This window comes from Hemiscyllium ocellatum, chromosome 14 (assembly GCF_020745735.1).
Source record: "Hemiscyllium ocellatum isolate sHemOce1 chromosome 14, sHemOce1.pat.X.cur, whole genome shotgun sequence".
Taxonomy (NCBI): Eukaryota; Metazoa; Chordata; class Chondrichthyes; order Orectolobiformes; family Hemiscylliidae; genus Hemiscyllium; species Hemiscyllium ocellatum.
Genome location: NC_083414.1, coordinates 73,636,567 through 73,660,649, shown reverse-complemented (window position 1 = coordinate 73,660,649; position 24,083 = coordinate 73,636,567). Strand labels below are relative to the sequence as shown.

General features: G+C 46.9%; 1 protein-coding gene across 2 annotated transcripts in view; it reads right to left on the bottom strand.

The window, feature by feature from the left end:
* LOC132822185 (cyclin-dependent kinase 17-like) overlaps positions 1-24,083 on the bottom strand; it is a 638,730-nt gene that overhangs the window by 570,143 nt on the left and 44,504 nt on the right. For both annotated transcript variants that reach the window (XM_060835260.1, XM_060835263.1), the window contains exons 3-4: positions 13,092-13,225; positions 5,772-5,897 (exon numbers count right to left, since the gene is read on the bottom strand). In XM_060835260.1, the coding sequence (XP_060691243.1) occupies positions 5,772-5,897; positions 13,092-13,225 (260 nt within the window). The remainder of the gene's footprint in view (positions 1-5,771; positions 5,898-13,091; positions 13,226-24,083) is intronic.

The following is a 24,083-nucleotide window of genomic DNA, read 5'->3' as shown; positions in this document are numbered from 1 at the left end:
CATTAAAATCTTGGGTTTCCCTGGAGATCGAAATACATCAAAATTACACATTGGGCAAGGAAACCCATCATCTTTCCATGATTTGTAACTGCAGCAAACAGGAAGGCATTTCGGCCCACTGTAATCTTTTTTTTTGGCTCTCTGAATGAGGAATTCATCTAGTACCATTCTCCTGCCTCCCCACCATAATTCTTTTCAGATAATTATCCAATTCTCCCTTGAACCTGCCTCCACCACACTCTCAGTCAGTACATTCCGGATCCTCACCTCTCGAGTAAAACTGTCTCCACACGCTTACTAACTCACTAAACAGCTCTTCACATTCTGACATTTTCCTCACTCCTTCCTCTCTCTCTCTCTCCTAAGACTCACTAACCTGCTCTGCACATCCTCACGCCTTTTAAATAGACTGATTTGCACCATTAACCAATCTGCTGTGGCAAATGTGAGTTTCGTGGTTCTCTGCAGCCCCACTAGCCTTAAATCAATCCCATTCGTTGAACTCCCTTTTGACCCATTCTGAATCAATGATCTGTCAGTCGCATTTTTTTGGGGGTGTGTGTGTGTGTGTGTGTGTGTGTGTGTGTGTAGCTGAAGCCCCTTGGTGTTACTCCTGTTTGAAGGAAGTCTCTCAGCAATTTAGGGAGCTACACTGTCACTGCCAGATTTGGGCATTCTGGGCTATGCCCCTCTGTGAGGTATTCTCAACATTCTATTATCGTCTTGACCACATCAAATCCGTCCTCTGCTTTCTTCATAGGTCAGCTTTTCACACGCTTCGAAATGTGCTAGGTGCATACAAATCCCAGGCAGGAGGTTGTCAGCAGAAGCACAAACCAAGGTTAAAGTCAATACAGGGAAGGCAATAGGATATTTACAAAGAGAAAGCTCCAATGAGACATACAATGTACTGTTGGAGCTCCTTTATTTTCACTTGTTCATGGGGTTAGACCACATTTATTTCCCATCCCCAACTGCCCAGAGGGCAAGAAAGACTCAACCGCATTGCTATGGGTCTGGAGTCACATAACAGCCAGACCAGACATTGGTGAATCAGATGGATTTATATTCAACAATCGTCACACAGTCGTTGTTAGACTAGCTTTTTTATTCCAGATCTTTCTTGCATTCAAATCTTCCAGTCTGCCAAAGTGGGTTTTGAAGCCATTTTCATGGACTAGGGTTCTGGACTACCAGCTGAAAAATGTGTTGCTGGAAAAGCGCAGCAGGTCAGGCAGCATCCAAGGAGCAGGAGAATCGACGTTTCGGGCATAAGCTCTTCTTCAGGAATCCAGCATCTGCAGTCCTCACTTTCTCCTTCTGGATTACTAGGCCAGTGACAATTTCGGTACGTTACTGAAATAAACAGGTTAACCTGTGAACTCAGAATCAACGCAGCAACTGTCGCTTCTGTGGCTGAGTGGCCAGTGTTTGTATAGCCGGACTCAGCAGGTTGGCAGATTTTGGGACAGAGAGGGCAGATTGCTGCACCCTCGGTCCCCTGGCGTGCCACCTTTAGTTACTGAATAGCACACTGTTCGCTGCTTTAAGCTGTCTCTCTAGGTGTTACAAATGCTACAGACATATGCACTGTAAATAGTGGGTGTGGGTGGCACAGTGGTTAGCACTGCTGTCTCACAGCGCCTGAGACCCGGGTTCAATTCCCACCTCAGGCGACTCTCTGTGTGGAGTTTGCACGTCCTCCCCGTGTCTGTGTGGGTTTCCTCCGGGTGCTCCAGTTTCCTCCCACAGTCCAAAGATGTGCGGGTCAGGTGAATTGGCCATGCTAAATTGCCCGTAGTGTTAGGTAAGGGGTAAATGTAGGGGTATGGGTGGGTTGCGCTTCGGCGGGTCGGTGTGGACTTGTTGGGCCGAAGGGCCTGTTTCCACACTGTAAGTAATCTAATCTAAAAAAATACAGTGCAGTTACAGGTGCTACAAATACTATATTGTCAGAAGTATTATAGAGGTCTACAGCACAGAAAAAGGCCCTTCGGCCCATCACATCCGCACTGATCAAAAACAACCACCTATCTATTCTAATCCCATTCTCCAACATCTGGCCCATAGGCCTGTTTGCCTTGGAATCACAAGTGCACATCTAAATGTTTCAGTATTACGAGGATTGCTGCCTCTGCCACCCTTAGAGGCAGTGAGCTCCAGATTCCCATCGCCCTCTGGGTGAGAAAACCTTTCTTCCCGTCTCCTCGAAACCTTCTGCCCCGACCTTAACTCTGTGCCCCCCGGTCAATGATCCCTTCATTAAGTGGGAAAGGTTTCTACGCGATCGCTGATCCTCAGAACTTCACACATCTCAGACACGTCCCCTCTCAATCGCCCCTGGTCTAAGGAACAAAAGCCCAGTCTGTCCAATCTCTCTTCATAACTGAAACTCCAAAGGCCAGGCAACATCCTGGTAAATCTCTCCGCACTGTCTCCAGAGCTCTCACATTCCTCCTGTAACATGGATTTCAGAACTGCATACAATACTCTAGCTATGGCTGAACAAGCATTTTATACAGTTCCAGCGTCACCTCCCCCACTCTATGCCTCGGCTAATAAAGACAAGTCATCTGTCTAAAATGGGTAATCCTTTATTCTGAGCTATATCCCCTAATCTGAGATATTCTGAGGGAGGGGAGGGTGTCAGGAGGGAGAGCAGGGAGAGTATAATGAGGGAGAGGAGGGTTGTACTAAAGGAGTGGAGGAGGTCAAGAGGGAGGGGAGAGTGTAATGAGGGAGGAGACGGTGTTCAGAGGGAGGAGAGAGTGGTAGGGAGGAAGGGTGGAGTGTTTTATGGGGGGTAATGTGACGGAGGGATTGTACTGGGAGGGAAGGTATAGTGAGTGAGAGGTGAGCATAGTGATGGGAGGGAGTGTGGAGTGATGGTGGCCAATGTATAGTGATTGAGAGAGACCATAGTGGGAGGGTGCAGTGGGACGGTGAAGTGGGAGGGTGTAGTGGGAGGGTGTAGTGGGAGAGTGTAGTGGGAGGTGGTAGTGGTGGAGGAGAGGCTGGTGAGGGAGGGGGGAGTGTAGTGGGAGGGTGTAGTGGGGGAGGAGATGGTGGTGAGGGAGGGGAGAGTGATGGAGGAGAGGGTGGTGAGGGAGGGGAGAGTGTAGTGGGAGGGTGTAGTGATGGAGGAGAGGGTGGTGAGGGAGGGGGGAGTGTAGTGGGAGGGTGTAGTGGTGGAGGAGATGGTGGTGAGGGAGGGGAGAGTGTAGTGGGAGGGTGTAGTGGTGGAGGAGAGGGTGGTGAGGGAGGGGGGAGTGATGGAGGAGAGGGTGGTGAGGGAGGGGAGAGTGTAGTGGGAGGGTGTAGTGATGGAGGAGAGGGTGGTGAGGGAGGAGGGAGGGGAGAGTGCAGTGTTGGGGGAGAGGGTGGTAAGGAAGGGGAGAGGGTGGTGAGGAAAGGAAGAGTGTAGTGGGAGGGTGTAGTGGGGGAGGAGAAGGTGGTGAGGGAGGGGGGAGTGTAGTGGGAGGGTGTAGTGGTGGAGGAGAGGGTGGTGAGGGAGGGGGGAGTGTAGTGGGAGGGTGTAGTGGTGGAGGAGAGGGTGGTGAGGGAGGGGGGAGTGTAGTGGGAGGGTGTAGTGGTGGAGGAGAGGGTGGTGAGGGAGGGGGGAGTGTAGTGGGAGGGTGTAGTGTGGGAGGAGAGGGTGGTGAGGGAGGGGGGAGTGTAGTGGGAGGGTGTAGTGGGGGAGGGGAGAGTGTAGTGGGAGGGCGTAGTGGGGGAGGAGAGGATGATGAGGGAGGGGGGAGTGTAGTGGGAGGGTGTAGTGGTGGAGGAGAGGGTGGTGAGGGAGGGGGGAGTGTAGTGGGAGGGTGTAGTGGTGGAGGAGAGGGTGGTGAGGGAGGGGGAGTGTAGTGGGAGGGTGTAGTGTGGGAGGAGAGGGTGGTGAGGGAGGGGGGAGTGTAGTGGGAGGGTGTAGTGGGGGAGGGGAGAGTGTAGTGGGAGGGCGTAGTGGGGGAGGAGAGGATGATGAGGGAGGGGGGAGTGTAGTGGGAGGGTGTAGTGATGGAGGAGAGGGTGGTGAGGGAGGGGGGAGTGTAGTGGGAGGGTGTAGTGATGGAGGAGAGGGTGGTGAGGGTGGGGAGAGTGTAGTGGGAGGGTGGAGGTGGTGGAGGAGAGGGTGGTGAGGGAGGGGGGAGTGTGTGGGAGGGTGTGGTGAGGGGGAGGGAGTGTAGTGGGAGGGTGTAGTGGTGGAGGAGAGGGTGGTGAGGGAGGGGAGGGTGGGGGAGGGTGGTGGGGGGGGAGAGGTAGTGGGAGGGTGTAGTGGTGGGGGAGAGGGTGGTGGGGAGGGTGGGGGGAGTGAGGGAGGAGGGGGTGGTGGGTGGAGGGGGGGGGAGTGGGGGTTGGGGGAGAGGGTGGTAAGGAAGGGGAGGGGGTGGGGGGAGGGGAAGAGTGGTGGGGGGGTGTGGGGGGGGGTGGTGAGGGAGGGGGGAGTGAGGGAGGGGGGTGGGGAGTGGAGGGGGAGGGGGAGGAGAGTGTGGGTGTGGGTGGGGGAGTGTGTGGGAGGGTGTAGGGTGTAGGGGAGGGTGGTGAGGGAGGGGGAGTGTAGTGGGAGGGTGTAGTGGGGGAGGGGAGAGTGTAGTGGGAGGGCGTAGTGGGGGAGGAGAGGATGATGAGGGAGGGGGGAGTGAGTGGGAGGGTGTAGTGATGGAGGAGAGGGTGGTGAGGGAGGGGAGAGTGTAGTGGGAGGGTGTAGTGGTGGAGGAGAGGGTGGTGAGGGAGGGGGTGTGTAGTGGGAGGGTGTAGTGATGGAGGAGAGGGTGGTGAGGGTGGGGAGAGTGTAGTGGGAGGGTGTAGTGGGGGAGGAGAGGGTGGTGAGGGAGGGGGGAGTGTAGTGGGAGGGTGTAGTGGGGGAGGGGAGAGTGGTGAGGGAGGGTGTAGTGGTGGAGGAGAGGATGGTGAGGGAGGGGAGAGTGTAGTGGGAGGGTGTAGTGGTGGAGGAGGGGGTGGTGATGGGGGGGTTGTGTCATCACACAAGCCCACGACACTAGTTACACAGCACTCATCCATGCTCCTGTACACTACGCTGGTGTGAAACCAGTTAGTATCCAACACTGGAACCCAATGATGGTGCACAATGCTCGTCCATGAATTTTGAATTGACAACATCAGCCCACCATGTAGTATCTGAGCGTGTGGGAGTCCTGCAGGAATCGGCAGGCTTGGAGAAGGAGTGACATTTAATAATTTAACCTCCCCCCGCAGTGCTCAGTCCCCTGCTGGCTTCCAGCAGAGTAATCCCCATTCCAACCACCAGCTGCGCTATAGTGTGTCCTTGGAAATACTCTGCCCTCCATTCTGTATGGCTCCCTGTCCTCCGATGACAATGTGCCTCTCACAACATTGTGTAGTGTCACTGGACTAGCGAGAACGATCTAGAGTAAGGCTCAGGGGCATAGAGATTAAAATCCTCAGGAGAACGTTATCACACTCAGCTCTGTTGACCTTGTCCACTCTGTAGCGTGAGTCTCCAGATCACACAACAATGTGCTAGACTCTTAACCATCTGAAAAGACCAGCAGTCACCCATTTCAGGATGGGCAATAAAGGGGCAAAAAATATACCCTCTAACAGCAAAGAGCAGGGCCCATTCTGTGTCTAATTGATCTAACCAATCAGTCCCAGACCTCAAACCTAAATAAGCATCTTTATCATGGCATTCTATCCTTCTCCAAGACTATCCCTTTCACACACACACACACACACACACACACTCTGACTCCCTTCCGATCACACTGAGCTGCTGAGCACTCTGCACTCACCAGGGAAGCTCTGCGTAGACGGCGGCTCATGGGCTTGTCAAACGGGGCACTGTTTGTGGCAAATTTCTCGAGGTACGCCTCTGGCAGGCGGAGGTCCGCAGGAAGGGAGAGACGTTTGGTCGCATCCTGTGTCGTTGGCAGAAAGCACAGGCTCAGAGATTCCCCCTCACTCAGAGAAAGGGAGCCACCCACCGCTCAGTTACCAGCTCGAAAGAACGAGACCCCTCCCCCCCCACCACCATTACCTCTCTCACTCCCTGCTCACATACTCTGAGTTAAGCCCATCCAAACATGGCTAAGCAGGAGCTGGGTAAACTCTCCCAACATGCTCTGTGTTCACTCAGAAACACTGGACAGCACTTTTCTCCTGAGGGAAAAGGCCATTTCTCAACTAGGAGGGTCTGAGCAGGATGGACTGCTCCCAAATATTAGCCTCGCCAAATTACAGCATCTCCCAGCACAGAAGGACTAGGCTGACAAAACACACCCGTGCTCCCCAATGACAGGGAGCACTCTGCCGCACAGCGCCTGGATGAAACTGGTAAGCAAAGTGAGAGGTATCTACGCGCCTCAGTCTTTACTTATTCATGAGAGTTGTGAGGGAGAGATAGAGAGGGGGAGAGAGAGAGAGAGGGAGTGGGAATGACAGGAAGAGAGAGAACTATGGGGAGACGTTGGGAGTGAGGGAGGGCACAGAAACAGAAAGCGAGGAAGGGTAGGGGGTGGTAAGAGCCGCTCAGAGGGAGGCACTGCCAGCAGGTACCCCCTCGCTAGACCCCTACCCAAGGCTGAGCTAGCCCTCTCAGAGGGCAACAGGTATCAGTCTGCGAAGAGAGAGAGAAAGAGGTCCTGGGCACTCTCTGCCCAGATCCTGCAGGGGCTGGTACTGTCAGAGACACAGCCATAATCACTCAGTTAGTGGAGCACAAAGGACAAGTGCCAGGAGTTGAGGGGTGTGCTTGGCAGAGCCAACAGATGCACCAGTGTGTCCTGCAATGACACCGGTCAGCATGAGCTGGCACTTGTAGAGTTGTTTCCTTGACTGGTATCCCACACTTAGCAATCCCAGACTTCCGAAAAGTGTTCCTCAGATGAGGAGGAGGAGAGATTCGGAGCAGCAAGACAATGGCTCCAATGCGCCATGGTGCCAGGGAGCCTCGGAGACAGGAAGTGACATCTTGGGTTGTATCCCCACTGCACACTGTCTCTCTGCCTTATCCTGCAAATTCCCAGAACACCTTCACCTTTCTTATTCCCAGACACAGCCTATCGAATGTACGTTGTGCGTTTCAACTTGGAACCAAGAAACTTAGGAAGGAAATAATACCCAACAATACTAACATTTAACAAAATAAACTTTAACGACAAAACACTTCTTAATACGCCACGTTCACATTACAGAAGAGGAAGTGCTGGAAGTCTTAAAAGTAGAGAGATCTCCAAGATCTGAGGAAGTGTTTCCCAGGATGTCGTGGGAAGCCACAGAAGAAATTATGGGTCCCCCAGCTGAAATATTTGCATCATTGAGTTGCTGGAAGACTGGAGGTTGGCTAATATTGTGCCATTATTTAAGAAAAGTGACAAGGAAAAATCTGGGAATTCCAGACTGGTGAGCCTTACGTCGGTGGTGGGTAAATTTTAGGAGAGGATTCTGAAAGACTGTTTTGCCATGCATTTGGAAAGGCAAAGTAAGATTAGTCAGTACGGCTTTGTGCATGGGAAATCATGTCTCACAAATTTGATTGTGTTTCATGTAGAGGTGACCAGGAAACAGATGAAGGTAGAGTGGTAGACTTTGTATACATGGATATTAACATGGGCTCTGACAAGGTTTCACATGGTAGACTGGTTAGTAAGGTTAGATCACATGCAATTCAGGGACAGCTAGCCAATTGGAAACAAAATTGACTTGATTGTAGGAGACAGAGGGTGGTGGTAAAGGGTTGTTGTTCAGACGAGAGGCCTGTGACCAGTGGTGTGCTGCAAGGATTGGTGCTGGGCCCTCTGTTGTTTGTCATTTATATAAACAAGGAGGCATGGTTATTACGTTTGCAGATGACACCAAAATTGGTGGGATAGCAGACAATGAAGAAGCTTATCTAAGAGTGCAATGGGATCTTAATCAATTGGACCAATGGGCTGAGGAATGGAAGTTTGAGGTTAATTCAGAAAAATAAAAGGTGTTGCTGTTTAGTAAGGCAAACCAGAGCGAGACTCACACAGTTAATGGTAGGGCCCTGGATGGTAGGGTGTTATTGAACAGGGAGATCTAGGGGTGCGGGTACATCGTTCCTTGAAAGTGACAGGTATTCAGGGTAGCTGTGCTTGCTTTCATCTGTCAGAGCATTGAGTACATGAGTTGAGGTGTCATGTTGTGGCTGGTCAGGCCACATTTGGAGTAAAGCATTCAATGCTGGTCACTCTGCTATAGGAAGGATGTTATTAAACTGGAAAGAGTGAAAAAAAAAGATTTGCAAGGATGTTACTGAGACCAGAGCGTTTGAGTTATAAGGAAAGGCTGGATAGATGGGACTTTTTCCCTGGAGTATAGGAGGTTGAGGGGTAGCCTTATAGAGGTTGATAAAATCATGAGGGGCAGAGATAAGGTGAATAGACCAGGTCTTCTTCCAAAGGAGAGTTCAAAATTAGTGTGCATAGGTTTAAGGTGAGAGGGCAAATATTTAAAAGGGACCCTGAGGGCCAGCTTTTTCACACAGAGAGTGATGTGTATGGAACAAGCTATCAGAGGAAGTGGTAGATGTGGGTACAATTACAACATTTAAAAGACATTCACTTTGACCAAATCACTCATATAACAATGGTGAGGAGACCACGACTTGCAAAGTTAATGGAAATGCCTTTAATGTCTTTGCTATCCCTCAATCTACACTCATGGCCATATTGTGTGTGAGGATGTGGGAAGCATAATGGCTCAGTTGTTAGCGCTGCTGCTTCACAGCGCTAGGGACCTGGGATCGATTCCAGTCTTGGGCGACTGTCTGTGTGAAGTTTGCACATTCTCCCCGTGTAACTGTGTGAGTTTCCTCCGAGTGCTCCAGTTTCCTCCCACAATCCAAAGATGTACAGGTCAGGTGAATGAGCCAAGCCAAATTGCCCAAGGTCTTCAAGGATGTGTAGGTTTAGATGCATTAGTCAGGGGTAAATGTCAGGGAATGGGTCTGGGTGGGTTACTCTTCGGAGGGTCGGTGTGGACTTGTTGGGCCTTATGGCCTGTTTCCACACTGTAAGGATTCTATGATTCTATGACATTTGGACAGGTGGGTTTTCTTTGGGCCTCTGGTTTCCTCCTACAATCCAAAGATGTGCAGGTTAGGTGAATTACCCATAGTGTTCGAGGATGTGTAGGTTATGTGCATTAGTCAGGGGGACATGTAGAGTGATAGGTTAGGGTGAATGGGTCTGGATGGGTTACTCTTCAGTGGATCGGTGTGGACTTGTTGGGCTGAATGGCCTGTTTCCACACTGTAGGTAGATCTATGAATCTATGACATTTGGAGAGGTACAAGGATAGGAAAAGTTTAGAGGGATATGGGCCAGACACAGGTAAATGGTAAACCTGGCCAGCATGAATGAGTTGAGCTGAAGGGACTGTTTCCATGCTGTATGACTCAAGCTCTATGTATCCCCTCGGGTGATGCCAACTGATGGTTCTGAAACCCATGGGCGGTACATAGTCAGAGGGCCAGCCAGCCCCTGCTGGGGGAAGAGCAGATCGTGAGGTTGAGCTGGGTGCCACCAGTCTACAAGCTGGTGCTGTGCCCCCTCAGTTGATGCCACTGAAAGCCAGAATGGAGATGGAGAAGAGGGGAGGCATACCCAACGTTCCAAAGGAGCAGAATCTTTCCACTGTGCCCATCATGCCAGGTCCTCGCATTAGGAAACCATGTTTCCCAGCCCAACACCTCCCCAGGAAGTGATGGTTGCTCAGGGGAGAACAGCCAGAGCCAAGCCCATGGCCCCAGAGTTGGGTCGGGGTAGATGAAGAAGGATGAAAGAGCAATAGTCACATTCCATATTCAATGGATCAGAGAGACTTTTCTGTCGCAGTAAATGTGACTCCAGGATGATGTGCGGCCTTCCTGAGGCCTCAAGGATGTCACTGGGTGGCTGCAAGACATTCCTCTGGGGCAGGAGTATCAGAAAAGAAATGATGTCCAACATTGGTACTGGATTGGAAGCTGGGGAAGGCAGGACCCGTACAATCTGGATGGTCTGCACCTGAATCGGCCTTGCGTCAGCATCTTGTGGGGAGATTTTATTTTACTGGTTAAAGAATCACACATACCTGTGAGGAGGGATGATGACCGAAGTGAAGCTTTAGATGATGGCAAATGTGTTGAGGTCAGAAATAAAAGTAAATGAGGCAGCCACACTGCTCCGCATGGACTAGAGACCCCTAAAGAGTGTGAATGTCATAGGAGCAAGTATTTGGCAAAAATAATAGGACAGTAATGGTGGAGATTTCAACTATCCAAATACCAAGTGGGCTGCAAACAGTGTGAACAGCACAGAGAGCACAAACTTCTTGACTTGCATTCAAGAGAAGTTCTTTTTTAAAAGTATTTGTAATCAGAAATATTTTGATGTATAGTTCAAGTGGGACTTGGACCCCAGGCTTCTTGGTTGGAGACACTACCTATGCACCATAAGGGAATTGCATTACCAGCACACATCAAGTCCTAGCAGAGAGGGGGTACAAGTCAAGATTTGTTTTCTCAGTAAGTGAAGCCGGGTAGGGTGAAGTAGCAGTGGGCGGACATTTTCGGAGAGTGATCATAATAAAATTTGATTTACCATCATTATGAAAAGGACAAAGATAGCACAGGAGGAACAGGCCTTAATTGGGCGAAAGGTAAATTTGCAAAGCTGAGAGATGATCTGGCAAAAAGATCAGCTTCTTAAAGGAAAGTCAGCGGTAAAATCAGCAGGAGGTATTCCAAAGCGAGATTCTCTGACACAAAAGGTGACAATCTCCTCACAAAGAAAAGGTGGTTACAAATGGTGGTTTGGTGGAAATGAGCTCAAGTATTGCTGACAAAGGACACATTTGATTGAGACTTTTCATCAGGGAATTGGTATTCTTGCAAAGTATCCTGATGAGTGCAAGTCAGAAAGCTTCAACAAAACGTGTCTTTTCTCCAGCCATTCAAATAGAAGAATGCACTGAAGCATTCAGGGCTAGATAAAACAGAAAATATTATGACAAACTAAAAAAACAATTTAGGAAGTTTAAAGGAGTCTAGAAAGTACAGGGTGAAGTGGGAAATGAAATTAGCAAAGCAAAAAAGAGTATACAGAAGCATATTGGCTGGTAACAAGATATTTTATCAGTACATTGAGATGATAACTAGGGAAAGGGTTGGGGCTATTAGTAAATGTACAAGATAATTTGTGTGTGGCTGCAGAAGATATGGATGGGTCCTTAAAGAGTATTTTACTTCTGTCTTCACACAGGAAAGTTTAGGACCAGAGTGGCAGAATTTCAGAATAAAGAGGTGCTAATTTAAGACTGAGATGAGGAGGAATCTCTTCTCTCAGGGGGTTATGAATAATTAGACCTCCTTGCCACAGGTTGTGAGGGGACAGAGTCCTTGTGAGTATTTAAGGATAAGATTGATAAATTCTTGATCAGTCAGGGGATCAAGGGAAGGGCAGGACAGTGGATATGAGGAATGTCAGATCAGCCATGGTCCTATTGAATGGTGGAACAGGTTCAAGAGACTGAATAGCTGACTTCTGTTCCCATTTCTTATGGTCAAATGAGAGGGATGATACCGATGTTTGAAAGAGGAGAGATGACAAAGAGTAGATTAAATAGGTTTAATAAGAAGTACTGGGGGACTGACCTCCTTGAAGGTGGATAAATCACTGAGGGCTCACGGTGTTAAAGAAAGCCAGGGAGGGAGTAATGGATGCTATGTGGATCATTTCCAATCCTCACTAGAAACATGCAAGTTAACAGAGGAGCAGAGATTTGTGAATGTTGTACTATTATTCAAAAAGGGTGGGACAGATAGGTGAAATAATTATAGCCAGTTAATCTAAGTGGGGCAGACTACTAAATTATACTGAGGGATAGGATTAACTGTTACTTGCTTTGTGACAGGTAAGGGTCAAAGGATTTGTTTGTGAAGGGAAAGCAGTTGCAAGTGGGTGTTCTACAAGACTCGGTCTGGGGTCCCTGCTATTAGTGAAATATATTGACGATTTAGATCGAAATGTGCGAGGCAATGATTGGGAAAAATTACAGATGGCACAAACTGTAGCCAATTAGCTAACAGAGAAGGGGGACTCACTGTCCGACTGCAATCAATCAGCTGATATCAAGGGTTTGATGAGTGAGCGGAAAAGGGGGAAATTGAATTCAATCTGGAGAAGTGCAGGTTACGCATATGGGGAGATCAAACAGAGCAAAGGGAGTCCACAATTAACGAGGGATATTGAAAGGGATCGAGGCTGTGAGAAACCTTAGAGTACCCAGATCCCTGAAGGGGCTAGGATGGGTAGACAGGGGGGTAAAGCAGGTTTACCTTAATGAACGAAGGGTTGAATCTAAGAGTAGGGTGTAATCCTGAAACGACATAAGGCACTGGTTAGGCCACAGCTAAACTTGTGTGTGCAGTTGTTGACAAAACACTGATGAAGAATTGCTGAAGAGAGAGAGATGACAGAGGAGATTGACAACATCGTTGTAGTTTGAAAATTGCAGGTATGAGGAAAGATTGGACAGGCTAGGGTTGTTTCTGCTCAGAACAAAGGTGACTGAGGGGTCACTTAATTGAGATGTACAAAATAATGGGGTACTAGTAAAGAGGTCAGTTACTAAGATGGCAGCACCTATTTGAAATGATTTATAGGTAAAGGGGGGAAAAGGAGGAAAAGTACTTCACCACCAGAGATAGAGGCTCTCTGGAATTCACCAACAAAAACAGGAATCACGGGAGAAACTCAGCAGGTCTGGCAGCGTCTGTGGCGAGTGAAAGCAGAGTCAATGTTTTAGGTTCAGCGACCCTTCCTCAATGTTCTGAAGTCAACCACAGGACGACAGATGTGCCGGACCATCTGAGTTTCTCCAGCAATTCCTGTTTTTTTTGTTTCTGATTTCCAGTTGCTTTCTGGAAATCTCCACCCAATTGGTCGTTGAGATGGGCAATCTTGGAAAGCAAACTGGATCTATCCAATGAGGTACTGAAAGCTGCAGGCCAGGTTCCGTAGGGTTAGAAGGTCCATGCAGGCACGATAAGCTGAGCAATCTCTTCCTCTGCTGTAACCTTCAAGTGCTGGTGAAACAAGAGATACCTCTATAGAAATGCGTTGGTGATGGCGAGCTCTCAATCGCACCCCGACAGGTGACTGGACCTCGTCTGAGGATGTGCCAGAGATCTGGTCGCTCTCACCGTCCGAACCGGCCTTCACAGTCTCGTGCACGATACCTGCATTGGCGATCAAACCAGATAAGTTACTCCAAGGTTACTCTGAGATCACTCAGACCACTGAACATAGGAGGCGAGACGTTATGTTGCCATTGTACAGGATTAAACAACACCAGGTTATAACCCAGCAGGTTGAATTGGAAGCACTAGCTTTCGGAGCGCTGCTCCTTCATCAGGTGGTTGTGGAGTATAAGACTATAAGACACAGAATTTATAGCAAAAGTTTACAGTGTGATGTAACTGAAATTATATGTTGAAAAGACCTGGACATTGTTGTTAAGTCTCTCATCTGTTAGAGTGGCCATGTTGGTTTCAGATCTTTCATGCGTAAACCACAAAACGGTTTTTAAAAGTTACATTCTCAAGTGAACTCTAAGAATTGGTGTCATGCCCACCCCAGTCCAACACCAGCACCTCCAAATCATTGCACAGCATGTTGGTGAGGCCAATTTTGGAGTACTGCGTGCAATTCTGGTGATCCTGAAGGATATTATATAATTGGAGACGATGCAGAAAAGAATTATCAGGATGTTACCGAGACCGGGGAATTTGGGTTAGAAGGAGAGGCTGGATAGGCTGGGACTTTTTCACCTGGAACATAAGGCACAGAGACGAGGTGAATAGCCAAGGAGTTTGGGCGGGGTTGGGCACAGGGTCTGTATCCATACTGTACGCAGTCAACACAAGGGGAGCCACACACATACACGCATGCACCAGTCTAGAGCGGGGGCATAGTTTCAGAATAAAAGGGCGTCAATTTAAGACTGAGACGAGAAAGAACTTCTTCTCTGAGGGTTGTGCGTCTTTGGAGCTCCTTGCCAAGAGAGCTGTGTGGGCAGAGTCTCTTGTGTATATTTTGGCAGAGATAGATAGATTCTTGATCAGGGGAACAAGGGTTATAGGGAAAGGACAGCAATGCGGGTGTGAGGAATGTTGGATCATACTGTTGAATGGTGCAGCGGGTTAGAGAGGAGCTGAATGGCCGACTCCTGTTTCTTGTGGCCTTCCAGTGCACCAAGACACAATTGTAATTGGGGAATGGGATGTGACAGTTCACATTTGTGTGTTACAGAATCTCAAACTGACAGCATATGAATGCAGAGCAGGCGTAGGCCCGATCCAGCCTGCTCCCATACTCAAACAGATCATGGCCGATCGAAACCCCTTCTCCTGCCAGTGCTCCTCCCATAACCCCTCGACTCCCTCATCAATTGATAATCTGCCTTACTCGGCGTCCATTGCTCTCGCAGGAAAATAATTCCAAATATTAGTGACTTTTGGAGATAAGACTCTTGTGTCCTCCCCTCCAGCTTAAAACCCAGACCTCCTGTTTTCAAATTGCATCCCCTAGGTCCACCCTCTGTGCATACGCCCTGTCAAATCCTCACAGGATCTTGCCTATTCCAATACGATCACCTCTCGTTCTTCTAAATTCCAATGAGCATGGGTCTAAACTTTCCACAAAATAACTCCCTTCACCTCTTGAATCAGTTGAGTGAACCTGCTCTGATCTGCTACCAATGCAAGTATACCTCCCCTCAAGGAGGTATGTTCTGTGTCCTTACTCAAAGCCCTCGTAAAACTGTAGCCAGATCATGCTACTTTTAGACTCCATCCTGCTAGCAACAAAGGTCAGTGTTCCACTTGCTTTCCTAATTACTTCCTGTACCTACATGTTAACTTCATACAGTCATTTGCAAAATGACCCAGTTCTCTCTGCACCACAGTATTCTGCAGTCTCTCGCCTTTCAAATAAATATTCTGCTTTTCTATCCTAGAGGGGAAAAGTTCACATTTACCCACATTATACTCCATCTCCCTTTTTATTAATCACTATCCCTTTGCACCCTCTCTGTATTTTCCCTAAAGCTTGCTTTCCTGCCTATCTTCAACTCATCAGCAAGTTGAGCTATGATACAGTGGGTCACTCCAGCCAGGTCAGAGTGTTTTTTTCCCAGCACACAAAGAGGCCCTTTGGCCCATTGTATCCTCACTGGTCATTATACATCCATTTATTCTAATCCCATTCTCCAGGACTTGGCCCATAGCCTTGTATGCCTTGGCATCAGAAGAGCACATCTAAATAACTCTTCAATGTTATGAGGGTTTCTGCCTCTCCAACGCTTTCAGGCAGTGAGTTCCAGGTTCCCTCCGGACTCTTGGTGAAGACATTTTTCCTCAGATCTCTGCGGAACCTCTTGCCCCTCCCCTTAAATCTGCGTCCCCTGGTTACTGTCCCCTCAAATAAGGGCAAATCTTTCTCCCATTCTCTCCTATCCCTTCAAACTTTGCAGACTTCACTCTGGTCCGCCCTCAGCCCTCTCTAAAAGAAAAGCCTCTCTTTATAACTGACTGCTCCATCCCAGGTCACATCCTGGTGTATCTCCTCTGCACCCCCTCCCGTGCAATCACATCCTTCCTACAGTGTGGTGACCACAGCTCCAGGAGTGGGCTAACATTATACATTGCTGTCTGAGATGCAAAACCTGGAGCTCTACAGACTTACTATCAGCTTTTATTCGATTGTATTCCATGTTTATATATTATCTCATGTTCTGTTTGCTCATTCTCCCTGAATGCTGAGTCATCCTTTGTTGATTTCTGCAACGTCCCCATTCTTTTGTGCTTCCTCTCTCCTTCACAACACTTCATGTCTTGCCCTTCAATCAGAACTGAATACCCTTTGTTTATTACTTGACATTTTGGAAAATTAGGATGCAAGGAAAAAGAGATGGGTAGACTCTTACCAATTTTTCGAGATGCCCCACAGAAAGGATCCTATCTGGATCATTGCAGTTCTCAGCCCAAAAAACTACAGAGAGTTGTGAACACAGCCCAGTCCATCTCACAAACCAGCTTTCCTTCCATTGACTCCATCTATACTTCCTGCTGCCTTGGGAAAGCTACCAACATAATCTAATACCCCTCTCACCCCGTTCCACCCTGTCCCATCGGGCAGAAGATACACCAGTTTGAAAACATGTACAAACAGATTCAAGAACAGCTTCTTCCCCACTGTTTTGAACAGACTTTTTGGATGGTCATGTTGATCTCTCTCTGTGCACGTTCTCTACAGCTGCCACACTGTATTCTACACTCTGTTCTGCTAGCCCCAGTGCATTTTGTGAGCTACGATCTGCTGTCGAGCACAAAAAGCAAAACCTATCTCAGTACACGTGACAACAATAAATCAAATCAAAGGATGAGATCAATAGAGTTGTGAGAAATGATCCTGGCCCAGGGGTTACAGTGTAGAATTATTTTGAGGGGAATTGAATGCAAGAGTAAGGGACGTTGTGCGTCAGTTGTATGGCAACGGTGAGATCGCATCTGGAGGACTGTGTAAACCTCAACTCCAGAGTTGCTGACATTTCAAAACTAAGTAGAAAGGTAAACAGTGAGGAGGACATCTCAGAGGCAGCAAGGAAAGGTAGATAGAAGATAAATATAGGGTTAAGTGAATAGGCAAGAAGATGTCAGACGTATTATAACGTGGGCAAGTATGAGATTGTTCACTTGGGTTATAAGAATAGAAAAAGAGAATTTTCAAAAGCTTGTAAAAGTTAATGTTCAGAGAGATTTGGTGTACGAAATCATGTACAGTTGTAGGCGCCATGTGATAGGAAAGATGTGAATGCATTGTACAGAAGCTATTAATTGGAATGGTTCCAAGAATGGGAAACTTCAACGATGAGGATAAAGGGAAGAAGTTGGGACTGTTTTACCTGAAGAGAAGATGGCTGAGAGAAAATTTGATAGATGTTCTCAAAATCATGAACTGGCTGGGCAGAGTAAATAGAGGGAGGCTTTTCCTGCCTTTAAAAGGAACAAGGACAAGAGGAAATGGATTCAAAATGATGCATACCTGAAGCAATGAGGAGGTGAGAAACAATTGTTTCACCCAGTGAGTAGTTATACAGTCATAGAGATGTACAGCATGGAAACAGACCCTTCGGGCCAACCCGTCCTTGTTGAGCAGATAACCCCAACCCAATCACGTCCAACCTGCCAGTACCCGGCCCATTTCACTCCAACCCCTTCCTATTCATATACACATCCAAATGCCTCTTAAATGTTGCAATTGTACCAGCCTCCACCACATCCTCTGGCAGCTCATTCCATACACGTACCACCCTCTGCATGAAAAAGTTGCCCCTTAGGTCTCTTTTATATCTTTCCCCTCTCACCATAAACTTATGCCCTCTAGTCCTGGATCCCCCACCCCAGGGAAAAGACTTTGCCTATTTATCCTATCCATGCCCCTCATGATGTTATAAACCTCTATAAGGTCACCCCTCAGCCTCCGACGCTCCAGGGAAAACAGCCCCAGCCTGTTCAGCCTCTCCCTGTAGCTCAGATCCTCCAACCCTGGCAACATCCTTGTAAATCTTTTCTGAACCCTTTCAAGTTTCACAACATCTTTCCAATAAGAAGGAGACCAGAATTACACGCAATATTCCAACAGTGGCCTAACCAATGTCCTGTACAGCCGCAACATGACCTCCCAACTCCTGTACTCAATACTCTGACCAATAAAGGAAAGCATACCAAATGCCTTCTTCACTATCCTATCTACCTGTGACTCCACTTTCAAGGAGCTAGGAACCTGGACTCCAAGATCTCTTTGTTCAGCAACACTCCCTAGGACCTTACCATTAAGTGTATAAGTCCTGCTAAGATTTGCTTTCCCATAATGCAGCACCTCGCATTTATCTGAATTAATCTCCATCTGCCACTTCTCAGCCCATTCGCCCATCTGGTCCAGATCCTGTTGTAGTCTGAGGTAACATTCAAAGTTTGTGCGAAGATTTGTAGCTTGGGTGCTTGTTGTAGTGGTTCTGTTCGTCGAGCTGGAAGTTTTTGTTGCAAACGTTTCGTCCCCTGGCTAGGAGACACTGATGATGTCTCCTAGCCAGGGGACGAAACGTTTGCAACAAAAACTTCCAGCTCGGCAAACAGAACCACTACAATGAGGTAACATTCTTTGCTATCCACTACACCTCCAATTTTGGTGTCATCTGCAAACTTACGAACTGTATCTCTTATGCTCGCATCCAAATCATAGTTAGGGTGTGGAAATGTAGGGGAGGGTGATTCAATTCAGGCATTCAAGAGGGACATTGGATAATTATTTAGATAGAAATCATATGGCAGATGTCTGGGGGGAAAGACAGGAGATTGGCACAAGGGCACAGAACCAATGCAGGCAGGAAAACTTGAATGGCCTACTCCTGGAACATTACAATTCTGTGATTCTGTGCCTCACTTATACAAGGAACATGCAATGTTATGGATGTAAGTTTGCTCGCTGAGCTAGAAGGTTTGTTTTCAGATGTTCAGACCGTACTAGGTAACATAATCAGTGAGCCTCTGGATGAAGCACTGGTGGTGTAGCCCACTTTCTATTTATATGTTTGGGTTTCCTTGGGTTGGTGGTGTCATCTCCTGTGATGATGTCAGTTCTTATGGCAACGCCATTTCCTGTTTCTTTTCTCAGGAGGTGGTAAATGGGATCCAAGTCAATGTGTTTGTTGATAGTTGGAATGCCATGCTTCTAAATAGAAAGTGGGCTACATCACCAAGTGCTTCATCCTAAGGATGGAGATGAAATGAACCTTCCAATTCAGCCAACAAACCTACATCCAGAACCTCAACCTGAGCTACAAATCTTCTCAAAACTCATTGACACAAAGTTAGCTCTATAAAACTTCTTTCGCAAGGGCATGGGTGTCGTTTCTCGGCCAGCATCTAATGCTCATCCCTAATTGCCCAGATGGCAGCTGGGAGTCAACCACATTGCTATGGATCAGGAGTCACATGTAGGCCAGACCAAGTAAGAATAGAAAGTCATAAGTTCAAAGTTTGTGAGATATCACAGAAGCGCTTCACAGGAGGCTCCCAAGCACTGAGGATGTCACACAGACAGGGGATGAAACGTCTGCAACACAAATTCCCAGCTCGGTGAACAGAACCACAACAAGGTCAGTACTTTAATAACTGTTCATAGATTGAAGGAATAAATAAAAGATAAACTTATACAGGGAAAGAAGCAGCAATAACTATTAAAGAACAGGCACAAATGTACACAGGAATTGGAAGCAATTAGCCATGACTGGTAAAGGGAGGAGTGGTGGCTACATGAACAAAACTGCTTTGACACCTGCTTAATAAAATGGATGCTTTATGGCCACAAAGGATCAGGATTGCCCTGCAGAAGAATTGAAGGAGTTAATGACAGGAAAGCTATCTCTTCAAACAGACAGTTAAGACCAAATGCAACAAGGAACAAAGAAGCTACTTCTGATAAGAAGGCAAGCTGCAGATTTGCAGTGAATTAGATGAAAAAAATCTATTGAATCATCAGTAATGTCACACTACAAACCTGAAAGAGAGAAAATTGTATAAGAACGTCACACTACTAACTTGAATGGAGAAAATTATATAAGAATCCAACACCAAAATAAATCAACTTCAAAGAACAACACTGTATAAGGATCAAACACTGGACACCGATGAGATTTCTGAATACTTGGAAATGTATGGTAAAATAGGGCAAAGTCAGCATGCTTTCATCAAGGGGAGGTCATGCCTGACAATCTGTTAGAATTCTTTGAGGAGGTAATGAGTAGGTTACACCAAGGAGAGCCAATGCGTGTTGTCTCCCTGGATTTCCAGAAGGTCTTTGATAAGGTGCTGCACAGTAGGGTGCTGAGTAAGATAAGAGCTCACGGTGTTAGAGGCCAAGTACTAGCATGGATAGAAGATTGGCTGCCTGGCCGAAAGCAGAGAGTGGGGATTAAAGGGTCCTTCTCAGGATGGAAGCTGATGGTGTTCCACAAGGGACACCACAGTTGTGCTGAGACCACAACTTTTCACACTTTATTCATTACTGAAGGGACTGGGGACATTCTGGCTAAGTTTGCAGATTATACAACAATAGATTGTAGGGCAGGCAGTATTGAGGAGGCAAGGAGGCTGCAGAAAGATTCAGACAGGTTCGGAGAGTGGGCAAAGAAGTGGCAGTTGGAGTGGGAAAATGTGAGGTCATGTACTTTGGTAGGAAGAATAGAGGCAGGGACTATTTTCTCAATGTGGAGAAAATTCAGAAATCTGAAGTTCAAAGGGACTTGGGAATTCTAGTCCATGTTTCTCTGAAGGTAAACTTGCAGGTTGAGTCAGTAGTTCAGAAGGTAAATACACTAATGTTATTCATCTCGCGACGACTAGAATATAAAGGCAGGGATGTACTTCTGAGGCTTTATAAGGCTCTGGTCAGACCACATGTAGAGTATTGCAAGCAATTTTGGGCATCATACCTCAGGAAGGATGTATTGGCCCTGGAGCGAGTCCAGTAGAGGTTCACAAAATGATCCTAGGAATGAAAGGCTTAACATATGAGGAATGTTTCAGGACTCTGGACCATACTTGATGAGGGGGGAATCTGACTGAAACTTACAGAAGACTGCACAGCCTGGACAGAGGGGATATTGGGAAGATGTTTCCATTGGCAGGAGAGATGAGGACGCGAGGGCACAGCATTCGAGTAATGGAAAACCCTTTGGAACAGAGATAAGGAGAAACTTCTCCAGCCATAGAGTGGTAAATCTATGGAATTTGTCACCACAGGAAGCTGTGGAGGCCAGGTCATTGAGTATATATAAGATAGAGATAGATAAGTTATTGATTGCCAAGGGGATCAAAGCGGGTGAAAGTGGGAGAATGGGATTGAAAAACCTATCAGCTGTGATTAAGTAGTGGAGCAGTTTGATGGACTGAATGGCCTAATTTCTGCTCCCGTAACTTATAGTCTTACTTCCAGACACAGACCACTGTTGGTGGAATTTCCTGGCTAGATTCTACCATTAATCAGGTAATGGGCTAATTGCGTTGTGAGGCTCAACTTGCTGGCTTGAGGGGGTCTTATTTTGGTTACTACATGTAATAAAGTTTAAATCATTGTCTCAGTATTTGACTGTGAGGTTTCTTATGTTATGCAGGTGGAAAGGGTACTGTACCTTTAAGAGAGTTAAAAGCTAAAAGAACTACCTGACACAGCACCAAGTGTTCTGAACAAGATATAATGTAACATGTGGTTGAATAGCTCAATTAACTGGTTGCCTGGAGAGGACAAAACAAATTCAAATTAGGCCAATCAGTTTAAATTATTCCCCCGAAAAATAACAAACTCCAATCACGTTTGAATTTAGTACATTGACAATCTTAAAAGCCAATGACACAATCTGTTGCTGTGGGGATATAAGACCAGGAAAAATTGAACAGTTGGGAGGAGAACTGCCAGGCTACCAGCATCTTTAGACTGCCCAGACAGTAGCTCTCTTAAAGGTACCTTTATTGATCAGTAACCTGTGAAGCAGAAATCCTTAAAAGGAAGAAAAGAAGACCGAGGAAGAGAAGATTCGACATCTGGCTGGTTTTGAAAAGTTGAACTTTGGTAGATCTTAATCAGGAGTTTTATTGCTCTAATATTATAGAAGGGAAAGTAAGAGATAGGTTAGAGGAAGGAGTTTTAAATAGTTGTTAGTTAATTACTCTCTGTTGTACTTTGAAAAATAAAGTTGTTAATTTTTACTTTAAATAGTTCTTGGCTTCTCGAATTTTCACAGATTACTGTGTTGCTGATTTAAATTAAGCAGGAGGGTTTACCAGAGACATAACACGTAATAAGTAACCGAACGAAAGATAATAGACAATAGACAATAGGTGCAGGAGTAGGCCAATCTGCCCTTCGAGCCTGCCCCACTCTTCAATATGATCATGGCTGATCATCCTTAATCAGTATCCTGTTCCTGCTTTATCTCCATAATCCTTGATTCCACAATCCTTGAGAGCACTATCCAACTCTTTCTTAAATGAATCCAGAGACTGGGCCTTCACTGCCCTCTGGGGCAGAGCATTCCACACAGCCACCACTCTCTGGGTGAAGAAGTTTCTCCTCATCTCTGTCCTAAATGGTCTACCCCGTATTTTTAAGCTGTGTCCTCTGGTTCGGCACTCACCCATCAGCCGAAACATGTTTCCTGCTGCCAGAGTGTCCAATCCTTTCATAATCTTATATGTCTCAATCAGATCCCCTCTCAGTCTTCTGAGCTCAAGGGTATACAAGCCCAGTCGCTCCAGTCTTTCAGCGTAAGGTAGTCCCGCCATTCCAGGAATTGACCTCGTGAACCTACGCTGCACTCCCTCAATAGCCAGAATGTCTATCCTCAAATTTGGAGACCAGAACTGCACACAGTACTCTAGGTGTGGTCTCACCAGGGCCCCGTACAGCTGCAGAAGAACCTCTTTGCTTCTATACTCAATCCCTCTTGTTATGAAGGCCAGCATGCTATTAGCCTTCTTCACTACCTGCTGTACCTGCATGCTTACCTTCATTGACTGGTGTACAAGAACACCCAGATCTCTCTGTACTGCCCCTTTACCTAAATTGATTCCATTTAAGTAGTAATCTGCCTTCCTGTTCTTGCCACCAAAGTGGATAACCATACATTTATCCACATTAAACTGCATCTGCCATGCATCTGACCACTCATTTAATCTGTCCAGGTCACCCTGTAATCTACTAATATCCTCCTCACATTTCACCCTGCCACCCAGCTTAGTATCATCAGCAAATTTGCTAGTTATTACTAATACCATCTTCTATATCATTAACATATATTGTAAAAAGCTGCAGTCCCAGCACTAATCCCTGCGGTACCCCACTGGTTACTGCCTGCCATTCCGAAATGGAGCCGTTTATCACTACTCTTTGTTTCCTGTCAGCCAACCAACTTTCAATCCAAGTTAGTACTTTGCCCCCAATACCATGTGCCCTAATTTTGCTCACTAACCTCCTATGTGGGACTTTATCAAAAGCTTTCTGAAAGTCCAGGTACACTACATCTACTGGATCTCCCTCATCCATCTTCAGAGTTACATCCTCAAAAAATTCCAGAAGATTAGTCAAGCATGATTTCCCCTTCATAAATCCATGCTGACTCTGTCCTATCCTGTTACCACTATCCAGATTGTTTGTGGGGATTTACCCATAACATTAGTGAACCAGATGGGATATACTGATGTAAGCTTCATGGTCACAATTCCTGAATTACTCATTTTCAATTTCAGGTTTCTTCACTGGATTTCAATTCCACCGACTGCTGTGATTTGATCCCAGGATCACAGAGTATTCCCCTGGACTGCTGTCTAGTGAAACAACCTCTCCGCCATATAGCAAGCAGGAAGGTAAGTGGCGTGTTCACCTTCATTGTGAGGAGATTGGAGTCCAGGAGTAAAGAGGTGCTGTTCTGATTGTACAGAGCTTTGATGAGGGCACTACTGGTCTCAAGGAAAAGTAGTTCTGCATTAGAGGTGGTACACTGACTGGATTGGTCCCTGGAGTGAGGGGTTGCTTCTCTGGTGCCAGGCTGAGTAAATTGACCCTGTATTTTCTGGGCTTCAGAAGGATGAGGGGTGATCAAATTGAATCATGCCAGATTCTGAAGGAACTTGACAGGATCATGAGTGGCTGGTTGATTCCCCCGTCTGGGAACTGCAGGATAAGGGGCCAGTCATTTTGGATTGAGATCATAGTTTTGGCCCATTGAGGCTGTCCCGCCAAAGTAAATTACATTACAGGGGTCCCACTTTCCCACACTAGGCTCATAGACTTGAATGTTATGATACTTGCAGTGCTCATTCAAGTACTTTTCAAAGGTCGTGAGGTTTCTTGCCTCCCAGCCAGGAGGGCATTCCAGACCCCCAATACCTTCTGGCTGAAAAGATTTTCCTCAAATCCCCTCTAAACTTCCCGTCCTTCCATGTAAAATGATGACCCCTTCCCCCACCTTATTGCTGA